This window comes from Camelus bactrianus, chromosome 16, assembly GCF_048773025.1.
Source record: "Camelus bactrianus isolate YW-2024 breed Bactrian camel chromosome 16, ASM4877302v1, whole genome shotgun sequence".
Classification (NCBI taxonomy): Eukaryota; Metazoa; Chordata; class Mammalia; order Artiodactyla; family Camelidae; genus Camelus; species Camelus bactrianus.
In genome coordinates this window covers 58,309,834-58,327,757 of record NC_133554.1, presented here as the reverse complement: position 1 = coordinate 58,327,757, position 17,924 = coordinate 58,309,834, and the positions used below count along the sequence as shown (strand labels likewise).

The window sequence follows — 17,924 nt, the reverse complement described above, 5'->3', positions numbered from 1 at the left end:
GTCGGTTTCCGGGGCACAGCGTCGTGTTTCAGTCACACACACACATACGGGTACTTGTCTTCACATTCTCTCTCATTATGGGTCTCGACAAGATACTAATATTGCTCCCGTGCTCTGCAGTGTAAACCTGTCGTTGTCTGTTTTATATAAAGCCGGCAGTACTGCAAACCTCAGACTCCCAGTTTATCCTTTCCCACCCCTTTCCCGCCGAGTAGCCCTAAGTTTGCTCTCTACGTTCTTCTTCCTTACTGACTGCCCTTTGGGGCTGGCCCCAAGCCCATAACTTCCTCTGTGTAAAGAGTCTGTTTGTGGGACTGCTGGTGACCAGTGGGGAGGGGGCAGTACGGGGGCAGGGGGTTAAGAGGTGCAAACTAGTATGTTTAAAATAAGCCACAAGGACACACCGTCCAGCACAGGGAGCACAGCCAATGCTTTACAGTAACGATGTGGAGAGTAAACATTAAACCTGGGCGTCACCATGCTGTACACCTAAGCTTACATAATACTGTTCCTCAGCTCTACTGTAACGAAAAATAAATAAAACGACTTGGAAGCTTAAAAGTCCTGGCTGTTTGTGCTGCTCCTGGACCTGCTTCTTCCAGAGTCACCGTGGGGAGAGGAGCAGGCAGGCGGAGGACAGCCAGGGTTGGGGGACAGTGGACACCAACATGGGGGGCTGCACACACCGCTCGCACTGTCCCACATCAAACCCTGGGACCCAAGCTCCAGCAGGGGATTTGGTATCACACCCAGATGGGAGGTGCAGTGCGACAGACATGCTCAGCTGCAAAGATAGTGGAGATTCCAGAACATTCTAACAGTTTATGGAGGTAACAGGTTAGAATGCTTTAAACTGCGACATCATCAAAATAGCCAGAAGATGGGAGGACCATAGAGAGGCCCCAGCTCCCACACTTCAGGGAGCCGCTGTAACCACACTCGGCTCATGAGCAAGTGTGGAGTTATGAGCTCAGAGTTTTAGCTGGATTCTGAAGTCCCTGATAAGGCTGACTGTATCTCCTCCTAAAAACAGGAAGCTAAGAGTTCACAAGGGACAGCCTTAAATATCCGTCTGAATCTGATCACCTGTTTGTGTCAAGCCTATTTCTCTTTTTAAATTTTTTTTTTTTTTTACTTTTTAACGGCAGGGGGTAAATTAGGTTTCTTTACTTATTATGGAGGTGCTGGGGACTGAACCCAGGACCTCGTGCATGCAGCATGCGCTCTGCCGCTGAGCTCCCCCCTCCCCCCTCAAGCGTATTTCTACAGGGGTCGTGCCCCAGGTTCAAACGGAAGACATTGGAATTCACGTATGTGTTAACATTAATAAGTATTAATGTGTGGTCTGCTCTGCATCAACAGCCCAGCTAGCCAACGGCAGATCACAACCTGCTCTTTCCCGGGTGACGGCAGGGACCCCGACGCCGACATCCCACAGGACTCAGGTCCAGGCGTGCCGTCCCCGGTGCTGTCCTCGGTGCTGAATCCTCAGCTGGACGAGAAACAGCCCCAAAGCCCAGGGTTTGAAGACCCAGAAAGGAATGGAATTTTACATACTGGATCTTGTGAAATCCAGCCTGCGCTGTGTGATTTATCCCTCCGATGAGAACGCCGCAGTCAACACAGAAACTCTGCTCCATCGGCAAGCCGCACTAGGACGGACACAGACAGCCCCGCTCAGCCCGGCAGGCGCCTCCGCGCAGGCGCGCCGCCCCCCAGCTAGTGCCTGCCACGCCGAGCGGGGCCGCGGGAGCCCGGGAGGCAGCGCGGGCGCTCCACGCCCACTGCGCTGTATGTGGGCAAATACAGAATTTTTTTTTTAAATGGAAAAGACAGTTTAATTCCCAAATAGATACATTACAAGTATATAAAGTTCAGTCCCCCTTCCCCACGTTCAGTGTGGTCTTCCGTTCCCTGCCCGTCACACCTGGCTCCGTGCCTCACTGTCGACCACCAGGAACATTACAGAGGCTTCCAAACTGCTTTCCTTAATACCACTCGGACTTTGTTTTACTTAAAAAAAAATGTAATCATACGACTTACTGCTTCCAAATTTCCATTTTTCAAAAACTAAAATTGTGCGCTACTATATACACTGAATTACAGTCTATCACTGACCAAACCCGTCTCAGTTCCCGGACCACAGAGTTTCAGGTCCGGGGAGCGGTCTCGGGAAGAATCTATCTCACTCCCAGCTCATGGACAAGGAAGAGAGTGGTGCTCAGAGGGTGGAGCACAGGGCACACGCCAGGTTTGTCCCCCACGCCTCTTAATTACTGTAGTAAATAACATTCACGTGTTTTCACTCAGCCTGTTCTGAGCGCGAACGGACCACGCTACGGGGGCCCTGGCCAGAGGCTCTGGGATTCAGACGTGAACAAGCCAGGTGTCTCGCTTGCCCTAGCCTTCGGTGTCTGGACCCTATCTTCTCTGGGGGTGAGGAATCCAACCTACAGTCTAGCCAGCACTCTGTCACCTCGGGAAGCCCTGTGTCCCTGACCCCGAGCTGCAGTGGCCAGGAAGGAGGGCCGGCAGGGGCTCCTGTCCTGCAGCAGTTTTGCCTCCCAGGGGACCTTGGGCAATGTCTGGAGATGGTTTCGTTTGTCGCACTGGGGAAGAGAGCAGGTGCTATGGCCATCTGGTGAGCTGAGGCCAGGAAGGCCTCTAAACCCACAACGACACCCAGGCCAGCCCCACAAGAAGGCATTACGCCCACGGAGCTGAGCTTGAGAGACCCTGGCTGGAAACCCTTGGCACCACTTGAATGTATCGTTGAAATACCTAGAACGTCCTTCAAAACGAGTCTGAGGTTCTCCCCAAAAGGCCCAGGCCCTGCATATATTCCTGTCCCACAGCCCCGTCCCCTCAGACCCAGAGGAACACACATCCTGAAGCCCCGCGAAAATCCTGCCCCCAAATCCCCACACTCACCTCCCCCACCGCACAGGCGTGGCCGTTGGGACATGCTGCGGGAAGAACAAGACACGTTGGCTAGTGAGGTTAAGAGGGGACACGAAGTCCCTCCTCTCTGGGCAAACCGAAAGGCGACACGGACTCGAAGCGCCAAGCACGTTACCAGAAACCCTGGACTTCGCTAGTTTTCTCATTAGCTATTTGACACAGACCCGCAGCTCCACTGGCGTCAGCGAAAAGTGTCTCCAAGTTTAATTTCACAGAGAGCAATGAGGCCGCACGCTCACAGCGGGGGTGGCTGTGGAGGCCGGGAGGGGAGCAGTTTACACCTTTCCGTCTAATCTCTGCGGGTTTTGTTCGCTTTTGCTCTGAGCAGGTTTTATAACAACTTTAAAAACTAGTCTTCAAAGGTGATTTTTTTTACTCAAGGCCACAGCACAATTCACAGAACGTCACAGCTTATGTTGTTCTATCCTTCAGCTCTGCATTTCTAAAAGAACGATCTTCGGGACACAACCTTTGCTGTCTTGCAAGCTGGCCCTAGACTGAGCTCCTGCTGTGGTCACTAGTGCCCCCCTCTCCCCAGATGGCATGTTCCAGGGACAGAAGTGCATCCTGCAGGACCCCTTGCCTGTGACCAAGAACAGAAACGACATGGCTCGTCCACAGTCAGCAGAGCAGCGGCTCCTGCGAGCCGTTCGCCTCCCGCAAAGGCACCCAGGGCAGGAGGGGACGGCACGAGACAGCGTCTCCTGTGGTTTCAGGGTGCCCTTCAAAGCCCAGAGGAGTGGGGTTCCACCTCGGAGCAACACTTACTGTACCACTGGACTCCTTCCTGCCGTATCCAATTCTTAGCTTGAGCCAGCAAGTCTTCCGGCATCGCTGGAAGAAAGGCATTCTGAAAAGCCAAAAACAGCAGAGCTGGCTGCAGCCAAGTGAGCATGTCGACTGGGTGTCCCTGCTCAACAAGGGGCGTCGAGTAAGGCGACCTTGAGTTTCTTTCATCTTCACCTCAAAATCTCTCTATGGAGAACACGGAACAGCTCTCTACAAAGTAACAAAGGGCAAGGCAAGCTGCTCACCACTGCTGTGGACTAAAGGGTCGAGTGAGACAGGCAGACGGAGGGTCTAGGAGATACACAGGTTTAACAGTTTGCAAGGTACCCGCTGGGTCTCTAAAGTGTTTCCTGCGAACGTGGATGCGACATTAGCCCAGTCTTACCACCATGTTTTCTGGGGAGAAGGCCAGATTCTTTAGGGGTTCCAACACTTTGTTGTGTCCACAAAGAAGGATGACTGCAACATGAACAGCCATTTCTGTCACCGTCCCTTCCAGGCTGCCGTCCCAGGGACCTGTCCTCAGCAGGGGCAGACCATTGGTCACGAGCAGCGTTGCAAACCGTCTGACGTCAGGAGGCAGGGCCTTGCTCTCCTCGATGACTTGGTTCACAGCCTCACATTGCTGGCAGGAAGAAGGGTTTTTCACATTAAAATACATCAGAGAAGGACACTATGTGACTATCAAAAGAAAAGCAAAGGTTTGCTCTTGAGCTAGTCATGCATTTGGACACCAAATACCTATCACGTATCAAGGATAAAATGGTTGATTGATTACCGTTTGCAGGGAACCCATCCAGAGAACTCTCCCCTACAGACCCAGAAACCACACATACCCAAGCACTAATTTTGATCATTCTATTTTGGGAAACATTATCTTTTTAAACATTTTTATTTATGTATTTAATTTTGGGGGATGTAGATTTGTTTATGTATTAATGTCTAGAGGGAGCAGTAGGCACTGAACACAGGCCCTCGTGCCTGCCAGGCCCGGGCTCCACCCCTGGGCCGCAGACTCCCTTCCCGGGTAAACATTCTCTTACGTTCTTGACCTTAGTTTTAAGGTCTTTAAGTACTTCTCAAAGTTCTGGGTGAAACAGAGAGTTCCTCCACTTAAGAAGGTTGAGAACCCCCCATCCCAGATGTAAAGAATTACAGGCAAAATTTATGTCTGTGATTTTTACTTCTATTCAAAAAAGTCCCTGCCTGGGGCTTAAGGTGGGAAGGACTGACTGCAAATGGCCTTGAAATGACGGAAATATCCTGAAACTGGACTGTGGTGATTTTGTGCAACTTTGCGTGTTTTCTTTAAAAGTCACTGAAGTGTAAAAAAAAAAAGTCCCTTCAAATAATGAGACTATGAACACAGCCCCGAAGGTTGAAACTCACCTGCGGCTTAGGATGGAGGTTCGGATTTCGGGATCTGTATAAAGTTGTGACCTCCCTAAAAAGTGCTAACAGCAAGTGCACGGCCCGCTGCGTTGCGGAGGTCCTGCAGGCCTGGAAAAGCAAGGACAGCCGGCGAGACTTACGAATCACGCAGGCCCAGCTCAGGGCCGGTGTCCCTGTGCTTCGCAGGTGACTGTGGACGGAGCTCAGCCCTCAGGCCGTGGAGGGTGAGGGAGCCCTCCCCAAGGCCCCGGACACCCGGGACCTGCACCTCCAGGGCCTCTTCTGGCAAACAGCTGTTCATAAACATTCTCATATTAAACCCGACGCACATGCATCAGATAGCTTACGACAGAAGTAACAGAGACCACCACCTGCTCTCTTTCTGACCATGTCACTGGTCCTGGGGACCTCCCCTGAGCGGAGGCAAGACGTTTACGTCCTCTTCTCCCGGTAAACTGCCAGGGCAAACGAGGACTCACAGAGGAGACAAGGCCAGAACAACGGAAGAGATGGGATTCTAAAGCCCTGCGTCTTTGTTACGATAAACACACGCCCAAGTCCACAGGTAATTAGAATCTACACAGGTACGAATTTCGTCTTCTGGGCCAGCACGTCTCACAGCAGGGAGATCGTGGAGGAAGCAGTTTTTCAGCAGGGTCTCAAAGGAGGCAGCAGACACAGATAAGTCAGGAGGGAGCGGCTGGTGGCCTCGGTGGGCCAGTAACTGGAGTCGACCGCTGCTGCTCTGTTTGCCCGGCGAGCCCACCAGCCCCGGGCACAGGACTCCCAACGCAGCATGTCAGTCACGGGGCCCCGTCCGCTGCATCACTTGACAGCAGCCAGACAGGACACAGGCTCTGAGGGGCCACTGTGGGGAGAGACACCCCCAGCCCATCCTACCTCCAGAGCGGTCTCCACAGCCAGGGGCTTGCTCTCGAGGAAGGCTTTGCCCACTGCGTCACGAAGAGCCTTGTAGTCTTCGCCGTGCACCAGGTACCGGTCCATCTGGCTTGGGTGATCCTTCTGCGACCCCAGGAACACAGGGGCGAATCACAATGGTCACTGCTTAGCAAAGAGCTTCTTGACAGGTACAGAAAACTCTCTAATGACAACCAGGTAATTCTTAGGGGTCTGAAGGCAGCTGAACGGGGATTCCTGGCCCGGCCTGAGGCACGTGTTTGAGAAGCGTTCGCTCCTTGCTGGATGAAGAGGGGAGGGTGGGGAAAACCTGGAGGAGGAAGGGGCCGCCTAACCTTGCAGCTGCTTCACTTCTGGCCTCAGAGCAGAGCACCAGAGGCCAGGGGACTTCAGCACACCAGCCCTAAGCTCCACATGCAGGGAAAAGCCAGGATTTTTAGTGCCATTTTTGTAACCAGGACGGTAAGATTTCCTTCACTTCTGAGCACCAGGGAAGGACCACTGAGCAGCAATGAGGCCAAAACGACCGCAGCTTAGTCCTTCTTTCCTGTCTCTGCTGCTGAGGATAAAAAAGGGTCATTTGGCGAGCGGAATAGCTTTTATTTAATTTGCTGAGAGCAAAAGCCACAGAACCGTTCTTTTGCTTTCCCTGTGTCAAATGCAATCAGAAGCTTTGCAGGTCCAAGACCAAACGGAAAGACACACACACGCACGTCTTTCCCCTGGGCAGGTGGTCTAAGCGGGGTCACAGGCGGGGTCCCTTAACTGAAGCTCAGAGGCGAAGGACCAGGCCAGACCAGACGTGCGCACTTTCCTGGGCCACGGCCAGGACGGAGCAGCTGGCTCCCGGGGGGGGGGGGTGAGCCATGGAGCCGGGTCAGCGCCCGGGCTGCCTGGGCCGAGCGTCTCACCTGCTGTTCGATGACCTCCCTGGGAAACACCCAGTGGGCCGGGTGGCCCTGCCCGGAGAGGCTCTGCACAAACTCCATGCCCTGCTGGCTGGTGAGCTTCCTCACCAGGTACACCCGGAGCCAGTCGTTGTGGACCTGGGCGCAGAAGTGCTCAACCTGCCGCAGGAAGTGCTGCTTCTCCGCCAAGATCTCTGCAGAGCCAAGGGGAGAGGGCGACGATGGCTGGCAGCGCTCGCTCGTCCGCGGTCCCGGGCGGGGGCTGCCCTTCGGGCGCTCACGGCCAGAGAACCAATCTCGGAGGGGGCGTGGTGCAGACCAGCACTTTTCTGAGTACCCGCTTCCCATGCTTCCCGAGCGTCTACATCGTGGGGGCTCCCCGCCCGAGGTCAGGAAACGCTGGGAAGAAGACCTGCCTGAGCCGTCCCGAAGCTCTGAGAGGATGTCGGACGCCGCGTCGAGGCAGAGGCGGACGCGGGCCACCTCCTGCAGGAGCTCCACCGAGGCCTCGGGGCCGCGCCGCGCCAGCGAGCACGCCCTAAGGAACTGGCCTTCCTCTCTTAGGTGTTTCAGCTCCCCCTCCACGGAGGAGGCGTTAATCTTCTCACGCATGGAGTCCTAGGGAACAAAGAGCCGGACAGACAGAACAGCACTCCTTTTAACATGCGCGCCCCCCACCTTCCACAGTCTCCGCAGCGGGACCGTGGAGGCGAGCAATGCTCAGCAGCAGTGTTTCGGGTCTGAGTGTACATTTTCTGAATCATGGAAAACTAACAGCCCTTTTTATTTTAGGGGCAAGAAGGAGAGGGGGAAGAAAAGAGCTACAAGGAAGAAGTTTTATAGAATCCATTTTTTTCATACGCATTGTAAGATTTTTGGAAGTAACAAAAATAGGATGAGAATAAAAATTAAAAGCATGCGCAGTCTCACCACCGGGAGATGGGCGCTGTCGGCCTGGGGCACATTCTTCAAGGCCTTTTTTCCCCTCCTGCGCATGCACATGAATGCTAACGCAGACAACTGCTGAGGGCAGAGTAATGTCTTTGAAGCTTTTTTCCCCCCCTGCCTGGAGCAGAGCCTCTGTTCATTTTACCAGCTAAACTATAGTCTAAATTTTCAGGAAGACACCATTCCATGGCGTAAACCATGTGGTTCAGAGAGTTTGCAAAAGAAATGCAGGGAGGTGGCAGGCAGCTTACCTCCAGACAGCTGCTAAAGAGAACGTACAGTTCAGTTTTGTCTTCGGCCAGGAACGGCTTCTTTTCTAACTGGGACAAATACGTCTGAATATAATCTTTCACGTCACAGAAGCTGTGGAAAGAGAAATACGGTACCTGGTTAGCTCAGGTCTGGAAACCCGTTTTGCCAAAAGAAAAAAAACAAAAGGCTCTCTCTCCGCCTGCTACCACCCTCCCCCTCTCGTCCTGCACACACACAAACATGCATGCATGTGCACATGTAGTCTGCAACACGACTGCATGAAGAATATTGTAGCTCCGCCTTGGAGGAGCTACGCATCAGATCAGCTGTTTGCCTAAGATGCTAGCATCGTTACCCACCACTCCTTTAGTAACGTCAGTGCAAACATCAACACGCTGAAACAGGTGGGGAATATCTCAGCATGATGTGTGGTCTCGTCCGTGTCGTCCCACACGAGTCAGCCCAGGGAGCGGACGCCCCCGTTTCTACAAAGTACGTCTAGATCCACGCAACTAGTTCTTAATACACACGAAAATACTCGAAGCACAAAAGGAATGACAGAAGCAAGTACTTCTCAACCCAGAGAACGACAATGCAGATTTTTAAAACTGTGCTTTTGTTTTGGTTTTGTTTTTTTTTTTGTGGGGGGAGGTAATTAGGTTTATTTTTATTTATTTATTAACAGAAGTACCAGGGGCTGAACCCAGGACCCTGTGCATGCTAAGCACATGCTCCATCACTGAGCTGCACCCTCCTCCACAAACGGTGGTTTATGTCTCAAGATTTTTGTTTTAAAACCAGTTCCGTAAATTTTACTTTCTAAATATTTCAGAATAAAGCATATATATACTTATATGCCTCTAAAAATCCTCTTCCATTATAGTTTATTACAAGTCATTATATCTAGTTCCCTGTCATATGCAGTAGGTCCCTGCTGTTTATCTATTTTATACATAGTAGTGTGTGTCTGCTAACCCTAAACTCCTAATTTACCCCCCCCTTCCCCTTTAGTAACCACAAGATTGCTTTCTATGTCTGTGGGTCTTCTTCTGTTCTGTAAGTAAGTTCATTTGTACTAAACTTAAAGTAGATTTCCTATATGGTCCAGTAGCCCCACTTCTGGGCAGAGTGAAGCGTTAACCCGTGAGTGTAGTCTGTACTCGTGTTAACACGTCTGTACCTCATGTCAAGAGTATGCGTGTTGACGATGCTTTTCCCTTTCTCTAAGCGAAGGCGTTCACATGGCTACAGCTTTCCCACATTTACCAAAATTAATAGAAACCACATAACAGCAAAAGAAGCTCTTTTCACATCTCAAGTTAATGCTTTACACATATGCCTTCAGAGCCGTTTTTAGGCATAGTAAGATACTAGTTCTGTAATAAAACGTATTTTAAGAGCATTTTATTTGGAAGTCCTCCAGGAATCCTGTTTGAAAAGACTATTTCACAAGTAATAAAGAAAAAGCAGCAAAATAAAATGCAGCAGATCCACACTTTAAATGTGAATCTTTACTCTATTCTGAGTCGGATTTTGGACACTGAAGCTAGAAATAGTGTTTCTGTTAGAACTTTTCTTGCAGCATCACCTCAACGTGTCCTCGGTCAAGTCAGAGGGTACAGGCTGAGGGTACCGAACGTCTTCCGAAAGAAGCCTTCTGAATACAGATCAGCTTTCAAAGAATTTTGAGACAGTGTAATTTGATGAGACCACTGAGCTTAGGCACCCCATGGGCTTCTCTGTCCATTTACAGAATCAGGGAAACTTAGGGGCTGGAGCAAAACTTAGACAAACCTAAGCAAGGAGGGCAAGAATGCCTGGCAGCAGAGAAGAAGCCACAAGGAGAAAACAAGAAGCCAAGGCTTCTTGGCGGCGGACCCCCCCTCGCCGTGCTCACCTGTACTTCAAGAGCAGCTTCAGCACCACGGAGCGGACGACGGGGGTCTTGTCCACAACGTCATCAAAAGGAGAGAGAGACTTCGTGTGTTCCCGGTGTCCTTACCCAGAAGGAGAAAGGCAGATCGGCATTCTCGTCCGACACACAGACGTGAGAGATGAACTTTTAGGTCTAGAGGAAGGAGGCCACTCACTTGGGAAGGAATCTCGTAAGAGCTCTTTCTTTACGAAGAGTAAAGACAGCAGCACGTCGACCACGTCCTTCTGCGGCGGACAGTTGTCTCTGAAGCACATGGTGGAGACCAGGTCTACGAAGAAACTATTGCACATCTGCCGGAAGCGGGCATGTTTCCAGACAACCTCCCTGGGGAACGTTGGAAACCACGGTCAGGAGGCTTGCGGGACGTGTTTCCAGAACCCCTCCCCACAGAGTGCTGTTGGGATCTGGACAGCATTTCTTTCCTTCTTCTTCTTTTTTTTTAATAAAAAGATGCATGTATCCCCTTACATCAATGAGACCTGGTCTCTAAAAGTGCAACAGACAGTCTGCACGCTCTGCTCCTTCTAGAAGCACTTTGGTCATCTGGATCAGCCAGCGATAACCTTCGTATCCTCAGAGTTTCTCAAAGATCCCACCCACTGGGCCTGCCCTGCACCCCACTTTCCAGAGGCATCAGAAGGGGGCAAAACGGGGAGGAAGGCCAGCCACGGAAGCTGACTTTAGTGACTGCTCTGAAAAGCACTTGGCCTGACAAGAGCCAGCGTTCTCCTCGGGTCACAGGCTGTGAGTGGCGTTTACACGTGAAGAGGATAAACCAGTCGCCTCTAAATTCCACGGGTGTCTTGTGATGGCTGCATCTAATTTATGACTTTCTGCTTCATTTCCTCTAATTTTTTTTAGTCTCTCTAATCTGTATGGCACGTTCATGTTGGAGAGAGGATCATGTTGAGACATGAGGTGTTTATGAAGGTACCTAAGTAGTCTTTCTTCTTTTTTAAAAACATTTTTTGGGGGGGGGTAATTAGGTTTGTTTGTTTATTTACTTATTTATTTTAATGGAGTTGAACCCAGCACCTCGCGCGGGCCAGGCATGCGCTCTACCGCTGAGCTAGACCCTCCGCGCCCAAGCAGTTGTCTGTCTTAAGAACGTCTCTGCTATCGGGATTTCTAAGGGTAGTAGTTTTCTCTCTGAACGCTGTATTTACAAAAGAGGAATTAGAAAGAGGAAGCCTCCGCAAGAGAAAGAATGTTTCACCTGTGCTCTTCGGAAACCCTTAGAGAGAAGTCGTCCGGCAAGTCCGTTAAACAAACCGGGCACCTCATCTGCCCCATGATGAGTTGGGTTTTGATGCAACGCAGGCAGAATACATGGTCACAGGGCAGGCAGGCAGGGTCCTGCGCATCTCCCAGGCAGACGGGGCATGGCTGAACCCCAAACCTAGAAGCCAAGAAGGGTGATGGGTTCTGAAGCGGAGAAGCCGTGAGAAACAAAAAGCACCACAGGTTCCGAGCTTTCTCCCTTGTGGAGCCCAAACCCAAGACCTCACCGGCTGAAGTTCTTGCTGGCCTGCTCCTTGCATTTACAAAGAGTGGTCATCACTGCGACAAAAGGCTTGCGGGTCTTGAGGTCAGAGTCCTCTTGCAGACACTGAAGGAGAAAGGCAGTGGCGGGCGAGGGGGGCAGGGGTCAACCAGGCAACGCAGGCCCCCCTCTGCCCGGGCTGGGGCTGGGGCTGGGAGCTAGGACCCTGCCGCCTGTTTGCAGGGCTGTTCTGTTTGTCTGGCAGTTTAACTCTGAATGCCCTTTGTGATGCTGCTGCTTTGGGGAGAAGCCTGACATTCTCATCTTTTTTCCCTCCTCTTTTTCTTTTAAGGCCCACTCCCCACACCTCCTTCCATTAGGAGATATTTCAAACTTTAAATTGTCACATAATGACCGTCTGTATACCCACCAAGCTTTACGTAATCTTAACATTTTTTGAACATTTGCTTTATCATCTTTTAAAGAAACAAAACGTTACAGGTGCAGTTTCAGCTCCAAGCACGTGACCCTCTCCGCTCACACTTCGCCCCCTGCCCAGAGAACCACGTGCTGAGATCCCTACTTCCGCGGCGCTTGCAGGCCTGCGGGGAAGTCCTGCTGTTCTGAACACCGGAAACTTTGTATCACGGGTACCGCACTCCGCCTGAACTTCTGCAACTTGCTTTTTTCTTCGATGCAAGCAGGCTCAGACCATCCGTGTTAACTGCTGTACCGTCCTTGTGGACGAATGTACTGGTCACCTGCTTCCCGTTAATGAGCGTTTAGAATGTTCCTGATTTCTTGCAGTTATGAACATTTCTGCACTCCCACGGGTCTGAGTACAAGTGCGAAAATTCTCTAGGTCTGTATTTAGACGTGGAAACACTATTTTTTAAGAAACGCACGTCTTTAATGATACAAGACAGTGGGTTTAACGAGTGTGCTTAGAATTTTCTGGTTAGGCATGTTTGCTGTAGATGTTCTTAAGCCCTTGGGCATTATGAGCTGAAGTGAGTTCTTTCTTATTCTTAACTTGGCAAGAGTATCATTTCCACCCCCCAAATTATAAATTTTATCAAACGCTTTGGAAATAATCATTTGGAATTTATCTTTTAATTTGTTATATAACTGATGACGGTTATAGATTTATGATTTTTGAGCTATCCTTGAATTCCCAAGATTAATCCTACTTGGAAATGATATGCGTGTTCTTAATACCTTGCTAAATTTGGTCTGTTAATCAACAGATTCAAAAATGGGCAAAGGACTTCAGTAGACTTTTTCTGAAGAAGATATACAAATGGGCAGTAAGCATGTGAAAAAATGCTCAACATCACTAGCCAACAGGGAAATGCAAACCAAAACCACAGTGAGAGACCACCTCACACCCATTAGGAGGGCTATTACTTTGAAAGATGGAGGGGGAGGGTATAGCTCAGGGTTAGATTGTGTGCTTAGCATGCACAAGGTCCTGGGTTCAATCCCCAGGCCTTCCACTAACCTAAAAAAAAAAAAAAAAAAAAAAAAAAAGTTAAAAAATGGAAAATAACAAGTGTTGGCAGGGATGTGGGGAAACTGGACCCTGGCACACTGCTGGTGGGGATGTCAGTGATGTAGCTGCTGTGGAAACAGTACAGTGATTGCTCAAAATGTCAAACATGTAATTACATGTGATCCAGCAATCTCGTTCCTAGGTGTACACCCCAAAGAATGAAAAGCAGCAACTCAGACAGATATCTGTAAACCCAGGTTCACAGCAGCACTACTCACAGTCGCCAGAAAGTGGAAATGACCCAAATGTCCATCAACAGATGAACAGAAAAAGAGCATGGGCTCCATCCTTACAATGGAATCCTAGCCTCAAGAAGGAAGGACAGTCTGACACCTGCTACAACATGGATGAACCCTGAGGACAGGATGCCACGTGAAATAAGCCAGGCACAAAGAGACGCTTCAAAGGCTGCAGAGCGAAGCCACCGGCCGCGCTTGTGTGCGGCTCCCAGTCCAAACGCACTGAGGCTGTCTTACCCGAGTGGCCACTGATGCTGAAAGGATGGTCACCTTTTCTGCAAGGACACTGTCCTGGGCATCACCACTTTATAAAGGTGTCGCGGGGGCAGAGGCATGGGCTTCCTGCCCCCTGGGCCCCACGGACAGCACTGTGTGAAGTCCGCAAGCCCAGTGGCCTTCTGCACCCTGTCTTCCTGACCGTGGCAGACAGCCCCCCTGGGCAGCCAGGCTGCTGAGCGGGTCTGGGGCACTGGAGACCAGGCTGGAGCCCACCTTTCGGTCCTCCCAAAGGTTTCCCAAGTGTGCTTTCTGCATGAATAGTTCCTATCCTGCAAGGAACCTTAAATGATATGCCCTGACTTAGCACTCAGAGAGGGTAAAAATGAAAACATTAAGCACTGAAACCTGAACAGCCTGTGTGATGAAATCACTTTCCTTTGCACTTCCAGAGAAAACCGTCAGAGTGGAAAGGGACTGTACCACCCCGCAGATTAAAGTCAGGCCACGCTTCAGCCGTCCCCCGACTCGCAAAGAGGCAGACCCGCACCCGCCGGGCCGGGCCTGCAGACTCACCTTGTTCAGCAAGAAGACGTACTCGGTCACCAGCTCGCACAGCTCGGGAACCTGGCTCTCGGTCCCCAGGAGCACGTGCTCCACAAAAAGTGCGACGGAGAAAATGCGACTCCAGTGGGTTCTGTCAAGAGAGGGGGTCCCTCGCTCAGCTCTGACAGAAGGGCCTGAGACAGAAACAGGTGGGCAGAGAGGCAGCTCCAAGGCGTAGGAGCTGATAGGTAAGAAAAGGACCCGGGGTGGAGGTGGGGCAAAGGACTGGTCGAAGGCCTTTGTGATGTGCTCTCGGACCCCCACCCCGTTCTGTCTCTTTCCAGTCTTCTCTCCGGACTCAGCTTGGACATTCCTCGGAGTCTCACGTTCTGCGCCTCCACCTGTGCTGGTTCAGTCCCCTGTGTCCGGCGAGTCCCACCTCACCCTTAAAGGCCAGCACAGCATGTGACGCCCGGAAGTCGGCCCTGACTGTCTGCCCCCCTTCGCCGCCCTGCCTGCCCTGCTGTCCTGCTGGGGGCCTCTGCAGCTGTCCCTTTCCGTGCAGCCTTTCTCCCCCGGGATGATGACAATCTGCTCACGCCTACCACGCCCATCACTCCCTGAATGCAGGTTCTTCCCTGCGTCTCTAGGGTCGACACGATGCCTGGCACGCAATAACAGTTCAGCAGACATTAAACAGTGAACGAGGAAAGTCCTCCTTCTCGTGGCAGAAGTATCTGCTCTTTCTCTCGCGTGTGCCCACGGCTCCCGGGTCTCACCTGACTTCCTGGATGAGGCCTCTGCTCACCATCCCACTGCCCTGGGTGTACCCGTCTGAGCAGAGCAGCTCCAGCGGCATGGACAGGTCCTTCACCTTCTGCAGCCACGCCTGGGGACTGGGCTTCAGCAGGTCTTTGGTCAGCATTTCAGCACAGGCTACTGCCGCCAACACGTCCAGAGCCTGGGGGGCGGGCAACAGGCCTGTGACCGAGCAGCCCGTCCCCTGCACTCTAAGTCGGAGGCCCTGGCTGTTGGCCTAGTGTGTCCTTGTGTCCCAGGCTTGCAGCTTCCTTCTGTCTTAGGATCTGGGAAGCTCGAGTTCGATGCCTTCTAACCTCTGAGCCACACTGACATGAATGCCCCGTGAAGACGTCTCCCATTTGGAACGTGGCCCACCAGCACCCCCTTCCCAGGGTGGCCACGGGAGCATGAGGAAGCCAGGCCCGCCTGCAGGGACCGTACCATCTCACGTGCAGCCCAGCTGTAGTTCTGTGTGGCTCCTGCTAGGCTGGGTAAGACTGGGGGATGGATCGTCAGGATCCTGGAGAAGTTCTGGAGCCGGCCCCTGAAGTGCTGGTAGGCGAGGTGCACGGACGGCAAGGAGACCTCTTCCTCTGGCCTTCCTGCTTGCAGCTGATAGATGCAGGACCACAGAGCCATCTGCAGAACCTGGGATGAAAACAAGCTTTCACTGCATGTACACAAATCACACGCACACACAGAGGGTGTGTCTTCCCTGTGGAAAACCAGGACTACTCAGAAAGAGAAAAAGGGAAGTGAGAAACCAGGAGCACTGTGAGCACCCCGCACTGCTTTCTGGTGTCGGCCCCTCCGGGTGTGTCTAGACCGGCCCCCACTTCCCTGGTGTCCCCAGACTGGGGTCACAGTGCATCGCTGAGTTTTCCCCACTTTACAAGCATTGTCTGTCACCAAGTGTGCTTGGAGGACGTCACTTTCAATGGCTGCAGAAGAACCAATCAGTGGCCGTACTTTAATTTGTCCACCCCTCTACTTCTGGACAATTAACTTGTCTCTAATCTTCCCTGTTCAGAAACAAAACTAAAAAGGACATTCCCATGAATAAAATGTGTCCACGGCTCTGATAACGCTCCCAGGACGGAATCAGCAGCTCAGGTTCTATAAAGACGTCCAAGCACCACGCTGTCCACAGCGCTGTCGGCAGCGGGGAACCTCCAGCCTTTCTGAGACCAGCTTTGCCACAGGGACCAGCAAACGGTACCTGAAACCTGCTTGTGTCTTGCTGATTAACGAGTTAGCCGGAGCATTTTCCCCCATGTTTCCTGGGTATCTGTGTAATTATTCTGTTAACAGTTAATTTATAACTTTCACCCGCTTTTTAAAGATTAGGGGATTTCCATGTTGATTCCTAAGAACACCGTACTAACCCTTAGTCGCAGGGGTTGTAAGTGTGCTCTCCTCAAACGTGTCAGTTTCCTTTTTTACGTACTAAAGTTTGAAATCTTCAATCTTTCCATTGAAATTTGTTATTATTAATTATTATCTCCCTGTGGTGGTCAGTTAAATAGTTACCTAGTTTTCTTCAAGAAAAACTAAACATTTAAAAAGGTACCAGGAAGGAGGACGGAGCTCAGAGGCAGCGCGCGCGCTCGGCACGCACAAGGCGCTGGGCTCCCCCCCTCCCCGGTGCCTCTGTTAAACATGAATAAATACACACACAGGTGAGTAAACTTAATTACCTCCTCCTGAAAAAGCTAATAAGTACATGGAAAGCGTCACAGGAAACGTGGAGGTCTTTCTCCTGCTAATGAAGGCCCACATTTCAGGGTGCTGGGCAGTGGGCTGAGGGCGGCCCCAAGTGTTCCGAGGGTGTGGGCCGCATCGTCTCGCCTGCGTCCTGCTGGACCACGTTGTGCCCCACGAGTGTCACAGCTCAGCCTCAAGAGCCGAGGGAAGGCTCCCAGGCTGGCATCCTGTTCCTGCTGCGCCCCTGCCCCCGAGCCAGCACTTACCTGTAACTCTTCCCAAGTGGACACTCCCATGGCCAAGAGAAGGAAGTCCTGCACGTAGCACTGGAGCAGCTCTTGCCTCTGGTCACCAGTGAGCTGGGCCAGGAACCGGCCCAGAGGGGTCTGCTGAAAGATGTCCACTAGCCTCCCTGCCAGTCCTGCGGGGGCGGGAGACGAGGAGAGGTCGGGGTGAGGGTGTCGACCATGGCTTCCCTAACCCACCGACCGTGCTGATGTGGACACGGTTTCATTGCCAGGGGAGCAGATGGCCTGATTTTATCATCATTTCAGGACCCTTTAGGCATTTCCCCAGTGGAATAACAGAACAAAGTCAGAACAGCTGTTAAATTTCGGTCACAAAAGCCTAGCTGGTTCCCAAGAGATAACACAGTCTGGGCCAGACCAAGTTTGTTTCTACGAAGTCATAAAGTGCTTCAGGAACTCAGGGCCCAGGGAACCAGGAACGAACGGGCTATTTCCTGGGGGCTGGTGCCATGTGTAGCTCCAGCCAGAAAGATCTGCCCCCTAGTGGACAGCGTGCTGGCCCCCATGTCACGTGCCGTCTTCGGGAAGCAGGGCCAGTTAGGGGACGGCCCTTGAGAGAGAGAAATACTCTTTCCTTAGGAGAGAGACTGCTTCAAGTTCGTTCAGAAAGAGCAGCAGACGCTTACCTGGAAAAGTAAGTTCATCTTCAAGTATTTCGACTCATATTTTTTAAGGAAGTCTTTCCCTCTTTTAATAAATTGAAGTACAGTTGATGTACCGTGTTGTTAGTTTCAGCGATCTGCCACTGCCCACCTGACGAACTGTAAGGCTACCTTGTGAGTGAATGAACGCACACAAGTCTAGTAACCGTCTCCGGCCACGACACGCAAACTGTGAAAAGCTTCTGTCACGTATGAAAGGTGACTTTCCCAAAAGTGCTTGTGATCGCTGGGTTTCCTGGAATGCCTGTGGCCAGACTACTTGGCACCTGACAGCAGAGCCAGGTGCCGTGTGACTCAGGAGGACGCCAA

At 51.7% G+C, this 17,924-nt stretch overlaps 1 protein-coding gene across 9 annotated transcripts in view; it reads right to left on the bottom strand.

Moving 5' to 3' along the window:
* Positions 1-17,924, bottom strand: part of RNF213 (ring finger protein 213) — a 103,962-nt gene that overhangs the window by 12,235 nt on the left and 73,803 nt on the right. For 7 of the 9 annotated variants that reach the window (XR_012499680.1, XM_074343890.1, XM_074343889.1 and 4 more), the window contains 17 exons: positions 16,912-17,066; positions 15,383-15,589; positions 14,920-15,101; positions 14,171-14,291; positions 11,613-11,713; positions 11,321-11,503; positions 10,259-10,428; positions 10,066-10,165; positions 8,168-8,279; positions 7,385-7,586; positions 6,972-7,162; positions 6,043-6,165; positions 5,140-5,250; positions 4,136-4,375; positions 3,730-3,811; positions 2,932-2,966; positions 1,558-1,652 (listed from right to left, as the gene is read on the bottom strand). Coding sequence is in view for 8 of the 9 variants with exons in the window: in XM_074343890.1 (XP_074199991.1) it covers positions 1,558-1,652; positions 2,932-2,966; positions 3,730-3,811; positions 4,136-4,375; positions 5,140-5,250; positions 6,043-6,165; positions 6,972-7,162; positions 7,385-7,586; positions 8,168-8,279; positions 10,066-10,165; positions 10,259-10,428; positions 11,321-11,503; positions 11,613-11,713; positions 14,171-14,291; positions 14,920-15,101; positions 15,383-15,589; positions 16,912-17,066 (2,410 nt within the window). In the remaining variant the exon portion in view is untranslated. The other 2 variants (XM_074343894.1, XM_074343897.1) reach the window with 2 other exon arrangements.